Genomic DNA, 23,820 nt, shown 5'->3' on the forward strand with positions numbered 1-23,820 from the left:
CCCTTGCTCAAACCAGATGAGCCCGTGCTCAAGCTGGTGACCTCGGGGTCTTGAACCTGGGTCCTCCACATCCCAGTCCAACACTCTATCCACTGTGCCACCGCCTGATCAGACATTCTTTCTTGTTTTTGTTTTTTCTTTTCCCAAGTTTTCTTGTGGTCTTTAAAGTCTTCCTGTCTCTGTGGGCTCCTGGAGGTAGGAACTCTTGTTGAGCGCTATTTAGGTCAGGATGGGTTCTGTTGACCAGCAGGCTTCTGGTTAGGGAGCTGGACCTCCAAATTTCCTAGATGAGGAGGACTTCATTCTGGGTCCAGTCTTCATACTATAGGCTTTAGCTTCCTACAGACAGTTGACTGCTCCCTAGACATGAACGATCTGGATTTCCCCAGAGGGAAACTTGAAGCTGCTTGTGCCTGGGGGTGGGGTGGGTGGCAGGATGAATCCAGGGATGTTTAGTACAGCGTTGCCATTTGGCTTTTTTTTTTTTTTTTTTTTTTTTTTACAGAGACAGAGAGAGAGTCAGAGTGAGGGATAGATAGGGACAGACAGACAGGAACGGAGAGAGATGAGAAGCATCAGTTTTTCGTTGCACATTGCAACACCTTAGTTGTTCATCGATTGCTTTCCCACACGTGCCTTGACAATGGGCCTTCAGCAGACGGAGCAACCCCTTGCTCGAACCAGCGACCTTGGGTCCAAGCTGGTGAGCTTTGCTCAAACCAGATGAGCCTGTGCTCAAGCTGGCGACCTCGGGGTCTTGAACCTGGGTCCTTCACATCCCAGTCCGACCCTCTATCCACTGCGCCACCGCCTGGTCAGGCTGGCTTTTTTCTTAAAAAACAAAAAACTGCTTTATTAAGATAAAAGTGACACATGATAAAATTCACCCTTTTAATGTGTACAATTCAGTGCTTTTATTGTATTCATAAAGTTGTCCAACCATCACCATTCTCTCATTCTAGAACATTTCATCACCCCACACATAGATAAACTTCTTGCTCACCATTAGCATCACTCCCTCTCTTCTTCTCTTTCCCTCTTCCAGCTTCTCTCTTGCCCCTCACTGAATCGTCGATGCCACACCTCTAGCCTTTTGGGGATCTGGCACTAGCTGGGCTCTTGCCTGCCATGCAGTGCCCCATGGCATGTTCTGGCTACAGCTTCCTTTTCCTGTTTGCTTGCCAGCATGTTGTCATTTACTTTTTGGCTTCCAGAAGTTTGTCCAGAGTTCACATAACTTCCCTTTCCTCTTTACCAGCTTTATTTCCTATCATACTTGTTTCACTTTGGTCTCTGTGGGCATCCGGTTGGTCTCTCTTCCCCAACTCTGAAAGGATAGAGGTTTTTCAGCCTTGGAGTGCTTATCATGTGATAGGCTTTTGGAGAGAGATTGGGAAACACACAATAGGATCTTCTTCAAAGGGTTTGTTGTTTGGCAGGGACCTGGGGATCAGATGTGACAAGTATCCCGTATCCCTGGAAAGATAATTATCCTCAGCAGAAGTCAGAGAGATGGACCTTGACTTGAGGCCTTGATGGCAGGTGGGAGTTAGACTGGGGGTGGGTTGGGAGGATGAGGTCAGGGGGGTGGAATTGGGAGTAAATCTATAGGCCCCTCTCTTGCCCTGCCTTTCATGTGTCCCTCTGCTATGGGGGATTGTGCAGTGAAGACAGGCCACCTTTCCTCTCTGCGCCACTTCCACTTTCCTTCCTGGATTCAGATTAATTTAGCAGATATTCAGGTGCCTGCCAGGTGCCCAGCCCTGTGCTAGACTTGGGCTCAGAGCGCTCATGGTTGGTGAGATCAGGCAAGGCACCAGACAGACAGCTTTCATGCTTGTTCTCTCGGTCTGCTCAAATAGGATCCAGAGGCTCAGAGAGAGGCAGGCTATGATCTGGCCTCCCAGTCCAGGTCACTTCTTGTTCCTGGTCCGTCCCCTTACTTTGGTGGAGAACCTGAGGGAGGCAAGGCATGTGACCCTCTCAGCAGTATTTGACAGATTCTTATTGAATGTTTTTGAAAGGTCTGGCCCTGGTCCTTACCCTGGGGATGTGACAGTGAGTGAGACAGAGCTGATAAGGGATTGGAAAAGATGGCCAGAGGAAGCATGGAAGTTCTGTGATTGACACTGGGCACTGGAGGCCTGTGGAGGGGAGGGCATGACCTGGAAATGGGGGCTGGGGCTCAGAGCAGGGGTCTTAGAGGAAATAAACTGTGATTTGGATCTTAGGACCTGAGGTTGAGCTGTCAGGAGATGAGAATGGAGGTGATGAAGTGCCCAGCAGGCCCATTGGAGGGGCTTGAAGTTGGTCCTGAGGGCAGTGGGAGCTATCAGGGTGCAGTCAGGTTTGCAGTTCAGAACAGTCATTCCTGCTGCCTGTGTAGATGTCCAGGAGTGAACTTGAGGCAGGACAGCTAGTGAGGCACGGGGTAATGACCATCGCTAGAGGCACAGGGTGCTAGGCAGAGCAGTTTGGAGGTGGACCTGATAGTGCTTGGCAACAGGTGATCTATGGGAGAGGGAGGAGTCTGGTAGTCCTCAGTCCTTGGGTGAGTGGTAGACAACCTGGGTTCTAAGTTGTGGGACCCTGGGGGAGGTGCAGGTTTAGGAAGAGATGAGTAGGTGATTTGGGGAAGGCTGTATTTGAGCTGCCTATCTAGCATCTATGGAGTATATCCAAGGAACAGAAGAGGATTAGCTGGAATAGAGGTTTGGGGCCTAGGTCTGTGCTAGGAGGGGTTCCCCAAGACTGAGCTACAAAGCCTCTCTCCTGCTCTTCTGGGGTTTGCAGATTCGGGTCCATAAAAGGCTGTCTAGTCAGCTCTGCTCTGCAGGGTCACGAATGACTCCAAGCCTACTCTGCCTGCTGGTTTTCTTTGGATAAGTGAAATACATGAGACATTTGAGAGCTGAAAAAAGATACACACACACACACACACACACACATACATTTTTTGGTTGGTTTTTTTTAAAATAAGAGGAAGGGAGATAGTGAGACTGACTCCAACATGTATCCCAACCAGGATCTAGCCAGCAACCCCTGTGTGGAGCTGATGCTCAATCAACAGAGCTATTTTTAGGACCTGAGGCAGATGCTTGGAGGAGCCACTGGCTGTGGGAGGGGAAGAGGGAGAGAAAAGGGAGAGGGAAGGGAAGAAGCAGATGGTCGCTTTTTCTGTGTGTTCTGAGTGGGAATCAAACCTGGGATATCCATACACCGGGCCAACACTGTCCACTGAGCCAACCAGGGAGGGCCAGAAAAAATATTTTTTAAAGAAAAATCTTAAAATGTTATAATTTAAAAGAGTCATGTTTTATTACATTTTATGTATTGTTTTCCAGCAATTTCTGGCCCATTTAAAGAGTTGTCTGACTGATGTCAACATAATATACATAAAGGTTTTAAGAATTAGCAGGATTTTTCCTGTCTTCCAGTAGTGGAGGACAGGGGGAATTTGATCTGTACTGTTCTGATTTTTTTCTTAAAAGCAGGAGAGTAATATTTTCATGTTTCTTGCATAATGACAGCATATATGTCAAAACATTGACAGTACATTCTGGAGGGTAGGATTGGGGAGGATTATTTTATTTATACTCTGCTGTTCTTCAGAGTTTCAACTTTTTTTTTTTAATTGCTGAGGTTAAATAAGTCTCTGTTCCTATCACTCAGATATTTGGGAATGCTTTTGTTAGGTGCTAAGATGGACTCAGGAGAGAGTCCCAGCTGAGCCCAGGCTATGTCCATCTCCTGGCATCAGTTCACTTGTTTGAGTGAGCAGTGGAAGCAGGTGAAGGCTGCAGCGTGCACTGCCCTGCCTGGGATACCAGGGACCCGCTGGGTCCCCCACTTCACCCGTGTCACACTCACTGCCCTGAGTCAGGTGAACTTGTGTGACCTGTGGTCGGCTCTGACTGCTCTGCCTTAGCTCATCTCCTGTACTCTCTCACTTCCCCACCACGGTGTGTTGGGGTCAGCTTTTCCTTTCTGCCCCTTTGATTCCCTGGGACCCCTTTGGCATGGAATTGGGCACGGGATTCAACACTCATAGGGGAAGCTGGCTTCCTGAAAAGCCATGCTCCTGTGATACCAGCAAGCCCCAGAGAGGAGATGCAAGAGGGTGGCAGGCCTACCCTATTGGTGGCTGGGCCTTTGAATGGACAGGAAGCTGACAGATGCATTTTCCCTTTCTTTTTAGTGTGTAAGGAGCCCCCGTACAAAGTGGAGGAGTCGGGTTACGCTGGCTTCATCATGCCCATCGAGGTGTACTTCAAAAACAAGGTAGGATCATGAAAGTGACCACAGGAAGGACGCACAATTCACAAAAGAAGAAGTAGAACCAGTGACACATGGGTGATAGAATGCTGGGATCACTGGTAGCAGAGACTTCCACACTAGAGTGCTGGTGGGCAAAGTGTTTTTTGTCCACCTCTCTTAAGGAAGATGGGGACTTGGAAAATGGAGACACCACTGGCAGGTGGAATTGCAAGTGAATGAGGCCTCTCCAAGTATCACCTGAAAGTGTATATGGTCCCTGAGTTAACAGTGACGTGTCGTGATAGGACTAGATTCCGTGGTTGGTCCTAGAGGGTTAGTCACTCACTGTGACTAGTGGCGAAGATCTGGAAATTACCTAAATGTCCAATAGTTGGCAAGCTTTAGCTAGATAAAGTTATGGTGCATCTCCTGAATGGGCTTTTTGATAACCTGGGGCAGGGGAGGGGAGTTCTTAATATCATTGAATGAAAAATCAAGTTAAGGCCCTGGGTGGTGGCTTGGTGGATAGAGCATCAGCCCTGTATATAGATGTGCCAGGTTCAATTCCTGGTCAGGGCACACATGAGAAGCAACAATCTGCTCTCTCCCCCTTCTCTCTTTCTTCCCCCTCCTACAGCCAGTGGTTTGACTAGTTTGAGCATTGGCCCGGGGTGTTGAGGATAGCTTGATTGGTCTGAGCATTGGCTTCAGGCACTAAAAATAGCTTGGTTGTGAGCATGGCCCCAGATGGCAGGGCATCAGCTCCAGATGGAGGTTGCTGGGTGGATCCCGGTTGGAGTGCATGTGGAAGTCTGTCTCACTATCTCCGTTCCTCTCACTTAAAAAAAAAAAAGAAATAAAACCCTGGCCAGTTAGCTCAGTTGGTTAAGATTGTCATCCCAAAACGACAAGGTTGTGGGTTCGATTCCCCGGTCAGGGCACACACACAGGAAACATAAGAGAGACAGACAGACAGACAGACAGACTAACTGACAGGAAGGGAGAGAGATGAGAAGCATCAACTCATAGTTGCGGCTCTCTTAGTTGTTTATTGATGGCTTCTCATAACATGCCCTGACGGGGGGGGGGGGGGGGTTCCAGCTGAGTCAGTGACCCTTGCTTAAGCCAGTGAACTTGGGCGCAAGCCAGTGTGACCTTGGGCTTCAAGCCGTTGACCCAGCCGCGCTCAAGCCAGATGAGCCTATGCCCAAGCCAACAACCTCAGGATTTTGAACCTGGGTCCTCAGCATCCCATGTCAACGCTCTATCTACTGTGCCATCACCTGGTCAGGCACTCCATGTATATTTTCTAAACGTCTACAATGAATATATATTAGTAACCATTAGTCCATTATAAAATACAACAGACTGTGTAGCTTATAAACAATAGAAGTTTATTGCTCACAGTTTTGGAGACTGGAAGTCTTAAGTTCAGCCCCTCTTCCCGGTCATAGACTTCTTGCTGTGTCCTTACGTGGAGGAAGGGGTGAGACGTGGCCTCTTTTATAAGGGCTCTAATCCCATTCATTGGGATTCCACTGTTAGGACTTAACCACCTCCCAGAGGCCCTGCCTTCTAACACCATCACCTTTGGGGGTTAGGATTTTAATGTGAACTTTTGGGGGAGCAGGAACACATTCAGACCATAGTTTTGGTTTTGTTTTGTTTTTTAAGCCTAATAATTAAAAATTTTAAAAGAGCTTTCTTGCCTGACCTCTGGTGGCACAGTGGGTAAAGCGTCAACCCGGAAACGCTGAGGTTGCCGGTTCAAAGCCCTGGGCTTGCCTGGTCAAGGCACATATGGGAGTTGATGCTTCCAGCTCCTCCCCCTTCTCTCTGTCTCTCTATCCTCTCTAAAAATAAATTAAAAAAAAAAAAAAAAAAAAAAAATTAAAAAAAAAAAAAAAAAAAAAAAGAGCTTTCTTAGCAGCCTGCTTCTGCTCCTTCTCACAGACACCACCAAGAAGCCATGGTGACCTTTCCTGGCATGGAAGTACTTTGACTGTGGCTGGGTATTTTTTTACAGGTACAGCTAGACTTACTGCAGGCAGCTCCCCTGTCTTCCAGACAGGACATTCCCCCATGAGGCCTGGGGATGCCACCACTCCCTTAATGAATTCCTTGTTTATACCTGGCTGTTCTGCGAACCACCTGGTGTCAAGGACCTCTGGGAATGGTGCTCAGGTGTGTTGCCCCACAGGGAGCTGAAGGACATTTCAGCAAGTGCAGCTCAGTGGCATTCAACTCTACGACCCCCAGGGGCCCAGTTCTCAGAAGCCTGGGTCACCCAAGGCTTTCATGGAATTGATGCCTTAGAGTCCTAGTGACCAGCCACTTTTGAGAGCAGAGCCCAGCCTGCCTGTGCAAGCCAAGGCTCCCCGTGTCTTTTCAGCAGGGGGGACCTGGGGGAGATGCAGAGGAAATGCTAAGCCTTTGGGGGCACTCTTCCAAGGACCTGCTTAGGGAGGCCAAGCCAAGGAGTGTGGAGGCAGAGAGACTGGTGCTGGGGACTCAGTCCTGGAGCTGCTGTTACCGGGCTCTCCAGTGCCCTATGAGGAGCCTATGGAAAGGGATGATAAAAGTAGCTCCCTGATTGGTGGGGTGAATCCATTTGCAGAAAGTGCCAGCGGCCCTGTGCATTGGAACTAGGGGTGGGCAGTGGTGATGATGGAGTCCTTGAAGCCAGTTAAGCTCATCTCTGGATTTTCATTAAATTCTTTTGAGATTTAGAAGCCGTTTTGAGTCCCACAGGTCAGCAAGCTTTTGTGCCCCCTAAGACCTGTCTGGTCCCTGATGCACAGACCTTTTTTTTCCTCCCAGAGGCGTGTCTGCAGCCAGCTGGGCTCTGGCAGTGTCTGCTCGGGCCCTGGCAGTGTTCACTCCACTTCATGTTGTCCCCAGGGGTCTTCCCAGTGGCTCCAGCTTACCCCAGGGATAAGGGGCGTCATACTGAAGCTAGATAGTACCACAGAGATGTCCAGTGGGTCTTAGCACCCGTTCTCCTGGCCCTGGGGATCTTTGCTGGTCTTCAGATTCTCCCAAGAGGTTGGAGAGAGGTGAGGTGCTTGGTGTTCCTGCCTCAGCTGGGACCTTTCCCTGTGATGGCTTCTGCAACCTGTGAGGGCCTCAGACCTCTCACATGGATGATGGGGAGGTACACAGGTGCTCCCTCTAAAGGGGCCCCTGGGGAAGAGGTGACTGCTTGGGGCAGCACCTCTCTCAGCCCTTACCTGAACAGTACCCACCTGGGCCTTGTGTCCAGACTTCAGGGCCTTTTCTATACTGAGGCTTTGAGGTGTTCCACTCCTATGTCCCGTCCTGGTAGGGCAGGGGGCAGGCAACCTCTGACTGTAGGACTTGTCCCTGCTGGTTACAGCATCCTCACACACACTGGGGCATTGAAAGGCAGAGGGCCTCTCCAAGGGTGCCCTGACCTTTCAGTTCTGTGGGATTGCTCACGTGGGACGAGGGGCTGGAGGATGCGTGTGCTTGTACATGTCTTCCACAGGCAGTGCAGCATGCTGGGCTCCTCTTTGATCGCCTTGTTCCTGGGTGAGGCCCTGAGGTGCTGCCCTTTAGAGGAGCACGTGTGCAGCTTAATATCCTGAGCAGCCAGCCGTCATGTCAAAAACTGGTTTGGGATTGAGGGTTTTTGTTCTGGTCCAGTTTCTTGAAGTATCACTTAATACAGCAAAATTTTCCCATTTTTGGTATAGATTTTCAAATTTCAGCATGTGTTTTTGTCTGAACCCTTTTGGCAGATGGCTGGTTTTTCTGTAACAAAAAAAGTCATGTTTCTAGGTTTATTTGTGTGACCAATTCTTGCAGAAGTTGTGTGGCTAGGGCCAGAGTGCCGCTGTGAGCCTGTTCTCAGAATTACAGCATCTTCACTCACTCAGGACAAATGCTGGATGCTGTGCTCTGCATGCTGCCTGCTGGAGTCCTCTATTTCTGTGGTTTTGTCCTCAGAGATGTCCACTGAGAGTGCATGGAGGTGAGGCCACCACACAAAGAGCCTGGGATACAAGTGAAGTTACTAAGTGACTTCTTACAAGTGAGAACTCATACAAGTGAGTTCTTAGCTTACTGTGTTAAATGGATACTTAGTCTCCAGACAAGCCCCAGAGGAAGGTGATGTCCCTAGTCTATGGATGAAGGAGCTCCTAGGTAGTTAGTCATAGGCTCAAGGCCACACAGTGAGTTGTGGAGCTGGGATTTGAACCAGCGGAGTGTGTAGTCCTATATGTACATCTGAGACAGGCTTGACCTAGAGCAAGAGCTGTTCATAAATTCTGGGTTTTGCTGACATCTGGGTGACAGGGACAGTATGATTTTATGTATTGGTTGTGCAAATACCTAAATATGGGTCCTTGCTTTAGTAGTTTTGTAAAGATTAGACAGTTGTGGAAAAGTGAATGGTATAGTATAGTTCATTGCAAAAGCAGCTTCTACAGGTTTGGAGTAGTGTTGGAAACAGAGTCATCGTGAATGGATCCACTGATGGCTTTTCTACCCTAATGTAAGCAAAGGTTTTAGGAGATTTGTGTGGCAGGAAATGGGGAAAAAAGAAAAAATATTTTTCTATAAGACCACAATTATAAAAATAAATAATTTATTGAGGTAAAATTCATATAACATACAATTAACCATTTTATTTTATTATTATTTCCTTTTACTAAGTGAGAGGTGGGGAGGCAGGCAGAGAGACAGACTCCTGCATGCTCCCCAACCAGGATCACCCTGCAAGCCCCCTACAGGGTGATGCTCTACCCATCTGGGACTGCTATTCCATTGCTCAGCAACCCAGCTATTTCAGTGCCTGAAGTGAGGCCTTGGAGCCACTGTGTTATATCAGGTCGTTATTCCTTTTTATGGCTAATACTCTTGCATAGATATACAATTGATTCTCATTACTTGCAATAGTTATGTACTGTAAGTCACCAAGAACATTGAATTAGTGAAAACTGGATCATTGCTACGAGGGGGCATATAGGGTTAGGTTCCTGCAGGCCTCTAGTCACAGTGTTTTCATCAACTGATCAATATATAACCTGTGTTGCCTGACCGGGTGGTGGCGCAGTGGATAGTGCGTCAGACTGGGATGCGGAAGACCCAGGTTTGAGACCCCGAGATCGCCAGCTTGAGCGAGGCCTCATCTGGTTTGAGCAAAAGCTCACCAGCTTGAGCCCAAGGTTGCTGGCTCAAGCAAGGGGTTACTTGGTCTGCTGAAGGCCCGCGGTCAAGGCACGTATGAGAAGGCAATCAATGAACAACTAAGGTGTTGCAGTGCGCAATGAAAAACTAATGATTGATGCTTCTCATCTCTCCATTCTTGTCTGTCTGTCCCTGTGTATCCCTCTCTCTGACTATCTCTCTGTCTCTGTTAAAAAAAAAAAAAAAAAAAAAATATATATATATATATATATATATATATATATATATATATATATATATATATAAAACCTGTGCTATGTGTTTCTGTTTAAAGCCACCTTATTAGTATACATTGTTGATTCACTAACATTAAACTCAGCCAACAGCACCATAATTCATGCTTGGACCAAGCTTATATAAAAAAATGTATTTTATTTGTAAGGCATGTCATAGCCTTCCTGTGCTTAGGAACTGTAGACAGCATTTCAACACCATGCTTGGGGCCATTTTAAATAGCAAAATCAGCAACAAAAAGCACAAGAGTAAAATAAGGCATGAAATATATACCAGGAGGACACTTGGTTATAGCCTGAGAGCTGAAGTAAGGCAGAGTGTTGCCATGGTCAGCATCAGCTGGGAACAGCTTGTTGGGTGACTCAAAGTTTTCACCGCTCTATATGTCCATGAGTGAGTGTGAAAACCACAATGCTGGTGCTTATATACTAAAAAAAAATGAAAGAAAGAAAACCATGAGGCCTTGGCCGATTGGCTCAGCGGTGGAGCATCGGCCTGGTGTGCGGGGGACCCGGGTTCGATTCCTGGCCAGGGCACACAGGAGAAGCGCCCATTTGCTTCACCACCCCCCCCCCTCCTTCCTCTCTGTCTCTCTCTTCCCCTCCTGCAGCCAAGGCTCCATTGGAGCAGGGACGGCCCGGGCGCTGGGCATTGCTCCTTGGCCTCTGCCCCAGGTGCTGGAGTGGCTCTGGTCGCGGCGGAGCGACGCTCCGGAGGGGCAGAGCATCGCCCCCTGGTGGGCAGAGCTTTGCCCCTGGTGGGCGTGCCGGGTGGATCCCGGTCGGGCGCATGCGGGAGTCTGTCTGACTGTCTCTCCCCGTTTCCAGCTTCAGGAAAAAAGAAAAAGAAATAAAAAGGAAAACCATGAGTGCTGGTTTAGGTTATAAATTTCAGTGGAATCCACGAGTAATGAAGATTGACTGTACCACCTACTTGCTGCTATGAATCATGCTGTTGTGAACATGTCTGTTCATGTACGTGTTAGAATTCAAGTCTTCAGTTCTTCTGGGTGGATACCTAGGAGTGGAATTGATGGTACAGATGGTAATTTGTGTTTAACTTTTTTGAGGAACCACTGAACTGTTTTCTACAGTGGCTGCACCATTTCACCTTCTTATCAGCAATATCTAAGTGTTCCTATTTCTCCATGTTTTTCTCAGTGCTTGTAATTTTTCTGTTTTTTGTCTTGTTACAACTAACTGTCCTGCTGGCTATGGAAGTTTACCCACGTTGTAGTGTGTGGCAATGCTTCATTCCTTTTTAAGGCTGAATAATATTTCACTGTGTGGATGGACCACATTTGTTTATCCATTCAACTATGGTGGACACTCAGGTTGCTTTTATGTTTTAGATCAGGGGTCGGGAACCTATGGCTTGCGAGCCAGATGTGGCTTTTTTGATGGCTGCATCTGGCTCGCAGACAAATCTTTAATAAAAATAATAATAATGTTAAAAATATAAAACATTCTCATGTATTACAATCATTCATTTCCTACCGCTCATGTTCATGGTTGTGGGTGGCTGGAGCCAATCACAGCTGTCCTCCAGGACAACATCAAATTTTTATTGGATAATGCGTAATGTACACGGGTCGTTGTATGGCTCTCACAGAATTACATTTTAAAATATGTGGTGTTTATGGCTCTCTCAGCCAAAAAGATTCCCAACCCCTGTTTTAGATACTGTGATTAATGCTACTATGACCATGAGTAAACAGATATTTCCTTGAGACCCTGTATTCAATTTTCTGGGTATGTACTGAGAAGTGCAGTTGCTAGGTGGTCTTGTGAACCCATTTTTAATTTTTGAGGAACCATCATGCTGCTTTCCACAGCAGCTGTAAAATTCTCCATTGTTACTAACAGTGCACACAGAGTCCAATTTCTCCACATCCTTGTCAACAATTGTTTTCTCTTTTTTTGATACTGTCCGTAATAATATGTGAGATGATATCTCATTGTGGTTTTAATTTGCATTTCTCTAGTGATTACTGAACATCCTTTTATGTGCTTATTGGGCACATTTTTGGAGAAATATCTGTTCAAGTTCTTTGCCTATTTTTGAATGGAGTGGTTTCTTTTTTGTAGAATTTTAGCAGTTCTCTCTATATTCTAGATACTAATACCTTATCAGATATATGATTTGTAATTATTTTCTCCCATTCTGCAGATTGCCTTTTCATTACTCATATCTTTAGATGCATAGAAGTTTTTAATTTTCATGAAGTTCTATTTTTCTTTTTTTTTTTTTTGCCTGTGCCTTGCCTATGTCATATCCAGGAAATCATTACCCAATTCAGTGTCATGAAACCTTTGCTTGTCCTATGTTTTCTTTTAAGAGTTTTATAGTTTCAGCGTCTACGTTTAGGTGTTTGGTTCATTTTGAGCTAATTTTTGGATATTGTGTTAGTTAAGGGTTGAACTTCATTCTTGTAAGTATGGATACCCAGTTGTTCCAGCAACATTTATTGAGAAGACTATCTATTCTTTCTTACATTATCTTGACACCCTTGTTGAAATTGAAAATGATTTGACCATATATATGAGGATTTATTCCTTGGCTTTCTAGTCTGTTCCGTCTATTCCATTGGTCTGTATGACTGTCTTTATGCCTGTACCACAGTGTTTTAATTACCATACTTCAGGTAAGTTTTTTGTTTTTTTTTTTGTATTTTTCTGAAGCTGGAAATGGGGAGGCAGTCAGACAGACTCCCGCATGCGCCCGACCAGGATCCACCCAGCACGCCCACCAGGGGGCAATGCTCTGCCCCTCCGGGGCGTCACTCTGTTGCGACCAGAGCCACTCTAGCGCCTGGGGCAGAGGCCAAGGAGCCATCCCCAGTGCCCGGGCCATCTTTGCTCCAATGGAGCCTCGGCTGCGGGAGGGGAAGAGAGAGACAGAGAGGAAGGAGAGGGGGAGGGGTGGAGAAGCAGATGGGCGCTTCTCCTGTGTGCCCTGGCCGGGAATCGAACCCGGGACCTCTGCACTCCAGGCCGACGCTCTACCACTGAGCCAACCGGCCAGGGCCTTCAGGTAAGTTTTGAAATCAGAAAGTGTGTCTTTCTTTTGACTTTTTTTTTCAAGATTGTTTTTGTTATTTGGGATCCTTGAGATTCCATTTGGATTTTAGGATGGAGTTTTATATTTCTTCAGAAAATAGGGATTTTTTGATAGGAATTGAATTGAATCTGTAGGTCGCTTTGCACAGTGTTGATAAGTTAACAATATAAAGTTTCAATCTATGAACATGGGGTATTTTTCCATTTGTCGTCTTTAATTTCTTTCAGCAGTGTTTTGTAGTTTTCACTGTACAAATATTTTATCTCCTTAGTAAATTCCTAAATATTTTATTCTTTTTGATGCTAATGTAAGTGGAATTGTTTTATATATATTTTTTTTTTGAGAGAGAGAGAAACAGGAATATCAAGTTGTTCCTGTACGTGCCCTGGCTGGAGAATTAAACCAGCAACCTTTATGCTCAGGGATTATGCTCCAACTGAGCTATCTGTCCAGGGCTTAATTTTTATTGTTTTTAAGAGAGAGGGGAGAGGGAAGGGAAGCATTCATTTGTTGTTCCAGTTAGTCGTGCATTCCTTGTTTGCTTCCTGTGTGTGCCCTGACAGGGGATTGAACCCGCAACCTTGTCTTTTCAGGTCGACGGTCTTAAATGATTGAGCTACCGGCCAGGAAAATTTTCTTTCTTTAAATTTTTTAAAAATTGGTTTTAGAGATAGAGGCCAGGAGACATTGATTTGTTGTTCCACTTGTGCATTCATTGGTTGATTTCTTTTTATTTATTTAATTTTTAAGCAAGAGAGAGAGGATAGGAAGGGAGAAAGAGGAGAAGCATCAACTCCTAGTTGCGGCTCCTTAGTTGTTCATTGATTGCTTTCTCATATGTGCCTTGACCGGGGTACGCTAGCAGAGCCAGCAACCCATTGCTCAAGCCAGTGACCTTGAGCTCAAGTCAGCAAGTTTGGGTTTCAAGCCAACGACCATGTGGTCATGTCTATGATCCCATGCTCAAGCTGGCAACCCGTGCTTAAGCTGTTGAGCCCATGCTCAAGCTTGAGAACTTGGGATTTTGAACCTGGGTCCTCAGTGTCCCAGGCTGACACAACTATCCACTGCGCTACCTCCTGGTCAGGCCATTAGTTGATTCTTATATGTGCCCTGAGGATCGAACCTGTAATATAGGCAGATTGGGACAATGCTCTTTGTCTGAACTACTAACTGAGGGCTTTTTTGCTTTATTTTTAAGTATTTTATTTTTTAATTTTCACATTGTTGATTGTTTATTTCTACAGAGAAATAGAGTTGGAGAGAGAGAGAGAGAGTGTGTATGTGTGTGTGTTGATTTTGTATCTTGCACCTTAGCTAATTTATTAGTTTTAACAGTGTATGTGTATACTCTTACAGTTTTCTACATATAAGAGTGTGGACAGAGATAATTTGACTTATTCCTTTCCAATTTCTTTGCCCTTTTTTCCCTTGCCTAATGCTCTGGCTAAGGCTGTATTGTGTAGAGTAGTGAGAGTGGGCATATATGTGCTGGCCTGATCTTAGAGGAAAAGCTTTCAGTTTCACCATTGAGTATGAAGTTGGCTTTGGGTTTTTTATATATGGCTTTTATTATGTTGAGGTAGTTTTCTTCTGTTTCTAGTTTATTGAGTGCTTTTTTTGTGACAGAGAGTCAGGGAGAGGGACAGATGGGGACAGACAGACAGGAAGGGAGAGAGATGAGAAGCATCAATTCTTTGTTGCAACAACTTAGTTGTTCATTGATTGCTTTCTCATATGTGCCTTGACTAGGGGCTTTTGCAGACTGAGTGACCCCTTGCTCGAGCCAGCAACCTTGGACTCAAGCTGGTGAGCCTTGCTCAAACCAGATGAGCCAGTGCTCAAGCTGGCGACCTCGGGGTCTTGAACCTAGGTCCTCCGCATCCCAGTCCGATGCTCTATATACTGCGCCACTGCCTGGTCAGGCTGATTTTTGTTTTTTATAATATTGTTACACCTCATATAATTTTAAACTTGGGAAAAAAGTATTTAATGATAACCTTGGCCAGAGGCTATATAAGTCATTTTACACAGTAGTTCCCATAATCCTCATACAACCCCACAAAGAGCTAGGTCTCATTTTACAGGTGGGAAAATGAATGCTTAGAGAAATCAACATGCCCACAGTTCACAGGTATAATGTGGGAGAACCCAGAATGATCTGTTCTGATCTTACTATCTGAATTTGGTCTCTCCTCCTCCTCCTCCTCCTCCTCCTCCTCCTTCTTTGAGAGAGAGAGAGAGAGAGGAACCAGGGGGTGAAGAAGAGAGAGAGAAATATCAATTCATTGTTCCACTTTAGTTGTGCATCCATTGATTGCTTCTCACGTGTGCCTTGACCAAGTATTGAACCAGCGACCTCGGGCTTGAATTGGCAACCTTGACACTCAGCTGACACTCGGTTGATGCTCTGTCCATTGTGCCACCACCAGTCAGACTGGCCTTTCTTTCTGCTTTTTCTTTTAGCATACTATCCTTTCCCTTTTTTTTTTTTTTTTTTTTGTATTTTTCTGAAGTTGGAAATGGAGAGGCAGTCAGACAGACTCCGGCATGTGCCCGACCGGGATCCACCCGGCATGCCCACCAGGGGGCGATGCTCTGCCCATCTGGGTCGTCGCTCCATTGCAACCAGAGCCATTCTAGTGCCTGAGGCAGAGGCCATAGAGCCATCCTCAGAGCCCGGGCAATGAACAACTTTGCTCCAATGGAGCCTTGGCTGCGGGAGGGGAAGAGAGAGACAGAGAAGAAGGAGAGGGGGAGGGGTGGAGAAGCAGATGGGCGCCTCTCCTGTGTGCCCTGGCCGGGAATCGAACCTGGGACTCCTGCACGCCAGGCCGACGCTGTACCACTGAGCCAACCGGCCAGGGCCCTATCCTTTCTTTTTTCATAGTACTTAAATGCAGTGGTCGCCAACCCCTGGGCTGCAGACCTGTACCGGTCCGTGGGCCATTTGGTACTGGTCCACAGAGAAAGAATAAATAATTCTGTTTTATTTATATTTAAGTCTGAATGATGTTTTATTTTTAAAATGACCAGATTCCCTCTGTTACATCTATCTAAGACTCACTCTTGACGCTTGTCTCAGTCACATGATACATTTATCCATCCCACCCTAAAGGCCAGTCTGTGAAAATATTTTCTGACATTAAGCCGGTCCGTGGCCCAAAAAAGGTTGAGGACCACTGCTTAAATGGATGTGTTTACTTATCTAATGCTTGCTCTACCTCTGGAATGTAATCTTGAGATTAGGGCCCTTTCAGTTTTTTTCTCTGTGATACTGGCCTTTAGCACAGAGATGGCACTTGGTAAATATTTGTTGAATAAGTGACTACATGGATGAACCAGGTTGAGTCTGGAAGGGGCAGTTGTTGTCTGTCAGGAAACTTCGTAACACAACCAATGTGTAACCCCGTTCCCACTTTTAAAAATGAGGTGAAATCACATAACAAAATTAACCACTTTTAAGTGAATGATTCAGTGGCATTTAATGTATTTACAGTGTTGCACAATGACTACCTCTTTCTAGTTTCAAGCATTTTCTTTACCCCAAAAGGAAACCTTGTTGTACCCATTAAGCAATTATTTCTCATGTGATATTTTGTGCCATGCTTCTTTCACTTAGTATAATTGTTTATGAGTTCATCTACATTGTGGAGTGTGTCAGACTTCATTCTTTTTTATGGCTGAAGATATTCCACTGTGTGGATATAACACAGTGTGTCTATCAGTTCATCTGTTGATGGACACTTGGGCTGTTTCCACCTTTTGGCTATTGTGAATCATCTGGTTCTATAATATAGTCTATACATGTACTTGTTTGAGTACCAGTTTTCAATTCCTTTGGGTAATAAATACATAGGAGTGCAATTGCTGGGTCATATGGTAATGCTTTAACATTTTGAGGGACTGCCAAACTGTTTTCCACAATAGCTGCACCATTTTTCATTTCTACCAGCAGTGTGTGAAGGCTCCAGTTTCTCCACACTGTTGCTAACACGTTACTTTCTAGTTTTACTTACTAATTTTAAAAATTATAGACAGTGGGTGTATGAGATGGTATTTCATTGTGGTTTTGATTTGCATTTCCTAGTGACTAATGATGCTGAGCATCTTTTCATGCTTGTTGGCCATGTGTATGTCTTCTTTGAAGACATGTCTATTCAAGTCCTTTGCCCAGATTTGAATTGGTGTTTGTCAGTGCCAATAGTAAAGCACATTGCTGTATGGAATGAATGTGTGATATTAACTTCCCTGAGTTGTGAGCTCAAGCTCATAAAGGGGGATCCAGATGGTCGCCCTCTGATCATATGTTGACCCAGAAGCCTCTAAGTGCTGTAGCTGAGTTGTTCCTTTAGAAAGTGAACTGGGCATTTGTTGGTTGTGGCCTGAGAGAGCATGCTGGTGCTTCCTCAGAACAAAGCAGTGTGTCCAGGATGGAGAGATTGGTTCCTAAGTATCCTAGGACTGATTGAGTGAACGGAGTCAAGTGAAGTGCTTCCTTTATATCTGCTCATTGTCCTGGAATTGGCCAGAGGTATTTGAAGCCCTTCTTGTTCCAAAATTGAATTATATCTTGTACCTTGGTTGTCCAGTAGAAATATGCAAGCCATATATGCAATTTAAAAATTTTTAGTATTCACAGTAAAAAAGATTAAAAGAAATGGGTGAAACTAATCTTAATAATGTAACTTATTTAACCTAATGAATCCAAAATACTTTGATTTCAACATATAATCAGTATTATATATATTTTTTAATTTTTATTTATTTATTTTATTTTTAAATTTTTTTATTTTTTGTATTTTTCTGAAGCTGGAAACGGGGAGAGACAGTCAGACAGACTCCCGCATGCGCCCGACCGGGATGCACCCAGCACGCCCACCAGGGGCAATGCTCTGCCCACCAGGGGGCAATGCTCTGCCCCTCTGGGGCATCGCTCTGCCGCGACCAGAGCCACTCTAGCGTCTGGGGCAGAGGCCAAGGAGCCATCCCCAGCACCCGGGCCATCTTTGCTCCAATGGAGCCTTGGCTGTGGGACGGGAAGAGAGAGACAGAGAGGAAGAAGGGGGGGTGTGGAGAAGCAAATGGGCGCTTCTCCTATGTGCCCTGGCTGGGAATCGAACCTGGGTCCCCCGCACGCCAGGCCGACGCTCTATCGCTGAGCCAACCGGCCAGGGCCTTAATTTTTATATTTACAGGGAGAGAGAGAGAGTCAGAGAAAGGGATAGACAGGGACAGACAGACAGGAATGGAGAGAGATGAGAAGCATCAATCATCAGTTTTTCGTTGCGAGACCTTAGTTGTTCATTGATTGCTTTCTCATATGTGCCTTGACCGCGGGCCTTCAGCAGACCGAGTAACCCCTTGCTCGAGCCAGCAACCTTGGGTTCAAGCTGGTGAGCTTTTGCTCAAACCAGATGAGCCCGCGCTCAAGCTGGTGACCTCGGGGTCTCGAACCTGGGTCCTCGGCAGCCCAGTCCAACACTCTATCCACTGCGCCACCGCCTGGTCAGGCTGTGATCAGTATTTTAAATTTACTACCTATTTCACATTCTTTTTTTTATACTGTCTTTTCAGTGGTATGTATATTATATTTACTGCAAATCTAAGTTTAGCCACTGGGTTTTATCAGAAAGACTTTATGTATTTAGGTCCCACAGAATTCAGAATTGAAGAAAAAATAGATTCACCAAACCAGGTTGTTCAGAGATACATAAGGACCTTTCGTAACTCAACTGAGTTTGGACTGTCTCATAGTCATGTTTCTTTTTAACTTTGAATTTTGAAATAATTTAGAAACACAGAAGAGTTACAAAGATCATAGAGTTCCCTTATACCCCCCACATCCTACTTCCCTAATGTAAATATTTTACATGACCATGGCTGTGATCAAAACAGAGAAATGAACAATAGTATAATATTTACTGTGAACAGTTGTTATTTGGATTTTCCCATTTCCTTCTACTGTTCATTCTGTTCTAGAATCCACTCCAGGGTCTTACATTGCATTTAGCTGTCATATAAAATTATTTTGGGGGACTGCTAAAGCAGAAATCACCCTGAGCATAAGTGAATTTGACCAAGATCATTAGGTCTATAATCTTCATACATCAGGGTAGTTAACTCTTTCGCAGACTGGCATGGAATTTTTGGCAGACTGGTCTGTGAATTGGTGGTTGAAAAACACTGGTCTAAGACAATTTCTCAGTCTTTCCTTATCTTTTATGACATCACTATTTTGCAAATGTGCTAGTCAGGCATTTTGTAGAATGCCCCCATCTTGGGTTTGTCTCATATTTTCTCATGGTTAGACTGGGATTGTAGATTTTGGTAAAACAACCATAGAGATTAAGAACCCCCTCAGCACATCATAGTAGGATGGGGCTAATATTAACTTGATGACTTATTGGGGATGTTAACTTTGATCTTTGGGTTAAGGTGGTGTCTCCCATTTTTTTTCCACTGCCAAGTTACTGTCTGTCCCTTTCTGTATTGTTAGAAGTGAGTCACTCAAGTCCAGCCCACACTGGGTGGGCACAGTTAGAACCACCACAGCAGGTAATATCCAGCTGGGGAGAGGTGTTTTGAGACTGCATATCTCCTATTTCTTTTCACATTTCATCCACTAGATTAGCATCCATCAGTGCTGTTCTCTGATGATTTCTATTTCTGTCATTTCTTCTATATTTATTAATGGGGGATTTCTATCTAAGGAAGGCTCGTCTTTTCTCCCCTACTTATTTATTCAGTCATTTATTTATATCCATGGGTATTTTTTTTCCTTTGGATCATAATCCAATGCTGTTATTTATTCTGTTCAAATTGTTCTCACTCTGGCGAGTAAGGTCTTCTTCAGGTTGGTCCCTGTGCCTTCTCAATGTTCCATGATGTTTTGGGTACTTCCTCACTTTCTGGCACTGCAAGGTACTCCAGGCTCATCTTGGTTTTCCTCTCCCCCAGCCCTAGAATCAGCCATTTCTCCAAGAAGTCCTGATCCCTTTTATTGGCAAATGGTATTTAAAAGCCAAGTTATGGGAGCAAAGTCTGTTCACAGCTCCTGGAGTGTCTCTGCTTTTAATCCCCTCATATGACAGAGCATAGGAAAGGTCTGCATGTATACTAATCATCCCTCCTGTGTTTATTTCTGTCTGTCTATAAAAATAAACATTACTTTACACTGATGCCTCCAGCTCCAGACCAGCACCGCTGCATTCATTCTACCATTCCTCTGTTGCTCACTTTAAGTTTTTTCTCTGAAGGAAGAAACCTGGCTCTCATTATCCACAGTATATTTGCTTATTTGTTTAACTTTAGTATACCTGGAAGGTAGTTTCAGGATTGCTAACCAGTAACCCTGTGACAAGTAATTTTACCAGCTAGAGTGCAGTATTTGCATGTTCTTTTTTCTTTAGCCTTCCAGTGTCCAATTAAAACTCTGCTTTACAAAGTTATTTGTGACACTTTTTCTCCACCTGTATCAGTGTGGTTATGTCATACATTTGTAATGTAGTTAAATTCATTAGTCACAGATTGTACCCCATCTTTGGTCCCCTGCTCCCACCCATCTGGTTATTATTTTAGTTTGTGTTCAGTGAAATTTACTCTGGGTTTTGCCATGCATAGAGTCATGCCTGCACCATGACAATACCACACAGAACAGTCCTGTCCCCAAAACCTCCTCATGCTGTTCCTTTGAAGTCAGCTCCTCATACCACCCTTTGTCCCTCGAAATCACTCATCTGTTTTCCATTCCTGTAGTCTTGCCTTTTCCAGAATGTCATATACATAGACTCACAGAACATACAGTCCTTTGTGACTATTTTCTTTCACTGAGCAGGAGGCACTTAGAATGCACCCCTGTTGTTGGCATGGTTAAAGAGTTCATTCATCTTTGTCTGCATACACTGCACTTTATTGATCCATTTGCAAGGGAAGGACATCTGGGTGCTTTCTAGTTTTGGTGGTTATAAGTGAAGTTGCCCTAAACATTTGCATATGAATGTAGATTCATATGCAAAGATTTTTGTATGAAGGGAAGTTTTCAATTCACTTGATAGTAAATACCCAGAAGTGGGAGTGCTGGGTCTTAGGGAACAGGTATATTTAACATTATAAGAAATTGCCCGATAGTTTTCTAAAGTGCCATACCCCTAGCAGCTGATGTGGGTTCTTGTTCCTCTGAAGTCTCACCAGGACTCAATAAGGTTGGTCATTTTCTTTTTGCCTTTCTAATGAGTGTGTAGTGCTGTGATGGTGAACCTATGACACGCATATCAGCACTGACACGCATAGCCATTTTTGATGACATGCGGCTGCATACCAGAGAAGTATGGGGCCACATGCCGAGAAGGATGTTTCATCCTCAGCTCCTGTAGCCGAGGATAAAACATTTGCTGTAGTGTAGACACTCTGTGCCGGAGGTCTGTAGGCCAAAACAACAGAACTCTGGCACAGAGCATTTAGTTCTGGGACTTCCAGTTAGGCCGTTAGGGGATCTTTGACCTCATTTCCGGCTGGTGGAGCAGGGAGCAGCAGAATGCCGTGGGGGATGCATCTCTGGGGGCCCTGTGATCGCCATTACCAGCAACCACATAACCACAGCAACCATCATCCAATCTACTGTTCTGGAGTGTCGTGGATTTCTAATTGACCATCATTACTGAGATAAGTGAGAGGGAGCTGGGAGAGGCGAGGGCCTATGCTATGGGTGCCGTTTCCCGCCATTAGAAATAGTGGCAGCCATCTTAATTTATATAAGATGCAACTTGCAGAATTTCAAGACAGCACCTGGGCTCAGGTGTTTGTCAACTTGAGGTCAAAGCTTGAGAATCTGGAAAGGTGCCACTTGGAGAATCAAGAGGAGTGCCACTATGAACAGGAAATTTGGAGTGCCTGGAACCGATTATCAGACACTTAGCACCCTGAAAAATATAGCAGTGGCTTTACTCATAATTTTTCCCTCTACGTACTTTTGTGATACCTTATTCTCATGTTAAATAATATCAAAACCAACAAAAGAAACAGATTGACAGATGAAGTTAGTAGCGCTTGTTTGGGCTTGAAGTGTACAAAATACCAACCTTCAGTTGAAGATTTAGCCAATGAAATTTAGCAACAAAAAAGTCACTAATAGTCAGGTTAGTTAAAGAATTCCCCCTCCCCCTCACTTATCTTAGTTCAGGGCACCCCACACAAGTTAAATAATATCAAGACCAACAAAAGAAACCAACTGTCAGATGAACAAAGAAGTCACTAAGCAGGTAAGTTAAATAATTAGTTTTTGGTTTATTAAATACAGTTATATATTACAATTATACATTTTTGTTATTTAAACTAAATATCATGAAATTATGGGTTTTTTCTTGAAGTGACACACCACCCGAGTTATGCTCGGTTTTTTGGCGAATTTTGGCACACCAAGCTCAAAAGATTGCCCATCACTGGTGTAGTGGTATCTTCAAAAAATTTTTTAAAACTTTGAGCCTGACTAAGTGGTAGCATAGTGGACAGAGCATCAACCAGGGATGCTGAGGATCCCGGTTCAAAGCCCCAAGGTTGCTAGCTTGAGTGAGGGTTTATCTGGCTTGAGGGCAGGCTCACCAGCTTGAGTTCAGGGTCACTGGCTTGAGCTCAAAGGTCGTTGGCTTGAAGCCCAAGGTCGCTGGCTTGAAGCCCAAGATCACTGGCTTGAGCAAGGAGTCACTGGCTTGGCTGTAGCCCCCAGGTCAAGGCGTGTATGAAAAAGTAATCAATGAACAGCTAAAGTACCACAGTTATGAGTTGATGCTTCTCATCTCTCTCCCTTCCTGTCTGTTTCTCTCCCTCTCTCCCTCCCCCACCATCTCTCTCTCACTAAAAATAATAAATAACATTGAGATGTAAGTTATGTACCATATAATCCACCCATTTAAAGTGTACATTTCATTGGTTTTTAGTATATTCAAAGTTGTACAATTATCACCGTTAATTCTAGAATGTTTTTATCACCCTAAAATAAGCCCTGCACCCATTAGCAGTCACTCCGTTATTCCTTCCCCCAGCCCTGGCAACTGCTAACCTACTTTCTATCTCCATGGATTTGTCTTTTCTGGACATTTTATATAAATGGAATCAAATGCTGTGTGGCCTTTTGTGACTGTTTTTAAGGTTCGTTCACATTGTACCATTTGTCAGTGCTTTTGCTTCTTTATTGATGAATATATTTTATAGACCACATGTTGTGTATTCATTCATCAGCTGATGGGCATTTGGGTTGTTTCCACGTATTAGCTGTCTTGTGTACAAGTTTTTTTGTGTGTGGATAAATATTTTAATTTCTCTTGGGCATATATTGAAGAGTGGAATTGCTGGATCTTCCGGTGATCCTGTGATTAACTTTTTGAGGACCCTCCAAACTATTTTCTACAGTGGCTGCACCACTTTACATTCCCACCAGTCATGTACATGGGCCAGTTTCTCCAGTTTCTTGCCCACTTTCTGTCTTTCTGATTATTGACAACCTGGTAGATATGGAGTAGTGTCATTAGGTTTTGATTTGCATTTCCCTGATGGTGAATGACAGTGAGCATCTTCGCATGTTTTGTTTGCAATTCATAGATTTTCTTTAAGTGTCTTTTAAGAATTGTTGCCTTCGAAAAACATTGGGTAGTTTTCTGATTGTTGAGCTTAGTATTTTATATAGTCTGAATATAAATTTTTTGTTTAGTACACAATTTGGAAACATTTTCAAGTTTGTTTACCATTGTTTTTTCGTTTATGGTTTGTGCTTTTGGTGTTGTATCTAGCAACCATTTGCCAGACCCCAGGCCCGTGATTTCTTTTTGCCACCCACTGGGAGCTTATGCCAAAACAGTTGTTTAAAGAGGCAGAAGGAAACGAAATAGGAAGATGATTTCTAGTAGAGGATGCCACTGTCTGATTCTTTGCAGTTGAGTTTTTTAGAAAAATTGGTTGACTTACAATGAAGAAGAGGAATGGCTTTTCTTCTGCCCTCTGCTGTAGTGTCATTAATTGATTCATGTAGCAGATATTTACTGAGTTTAGGACACGCTGGGG

At 44.4% G+C, this 23,820-nt stretch overlaps 1 protein-coding gene and 1 non-coding gene across 6 annotated transcripts in view; one reads left to right on the forward strand and one right to left on the reverse strand.

Annotated features, from left to right (window-relative positions):
- The window catches only part of MLLT1 (MLLT1 super elongation complex subunit), a 75,732-nt gene that overhangs the window by 15,700 nt on the left and 36,212 nt on the right, over positions 1–23,820 (forward strand). For 3 of the 5 annotated variants that reach the window (XM_066274568.1, XM_066274559.1, XM_066274550.1), the window contains one exon: positions 4,199–4,281. The exons of the other annotated variants lie outside the window; for them this stretch is intronic. In XM_066274568.1, the coding sequence (XP_066130665.1) occupies positions 4,199–4,281 (83 nt within the window). The remainder of the gene's footprint in view (positions 1–4,198; positions 4,282–23,820) is intronic. 5 annotated transcript variants of the gene reach the window in all.
- TRNAS-GGA (transfer RNA serine (anticodon GGA)) lies at positions 12,657–12,732 on the reverse strand. Its single transcript has one exon. It is a non-coding gene; the product is annotated as a tRNA-Ser (tRNA).

This window comes from Saccopteryx bilineata, chromosome 1 (genome assembly GCF_036850765.1).
Source record: "Saccopteryx bilineata isolate mSacBil1 chromosome 1, mSacBil1_pri_phased_curated, whole genome shotgun sequence".
NCBI classification, from domain to species: domain Eukaryota; kingdom Metazoa; phylum Chordata; class Mammalia; order Chiroptera; family Emballonuridae; genus Saccopteryx; species Saccopteryx bilineata.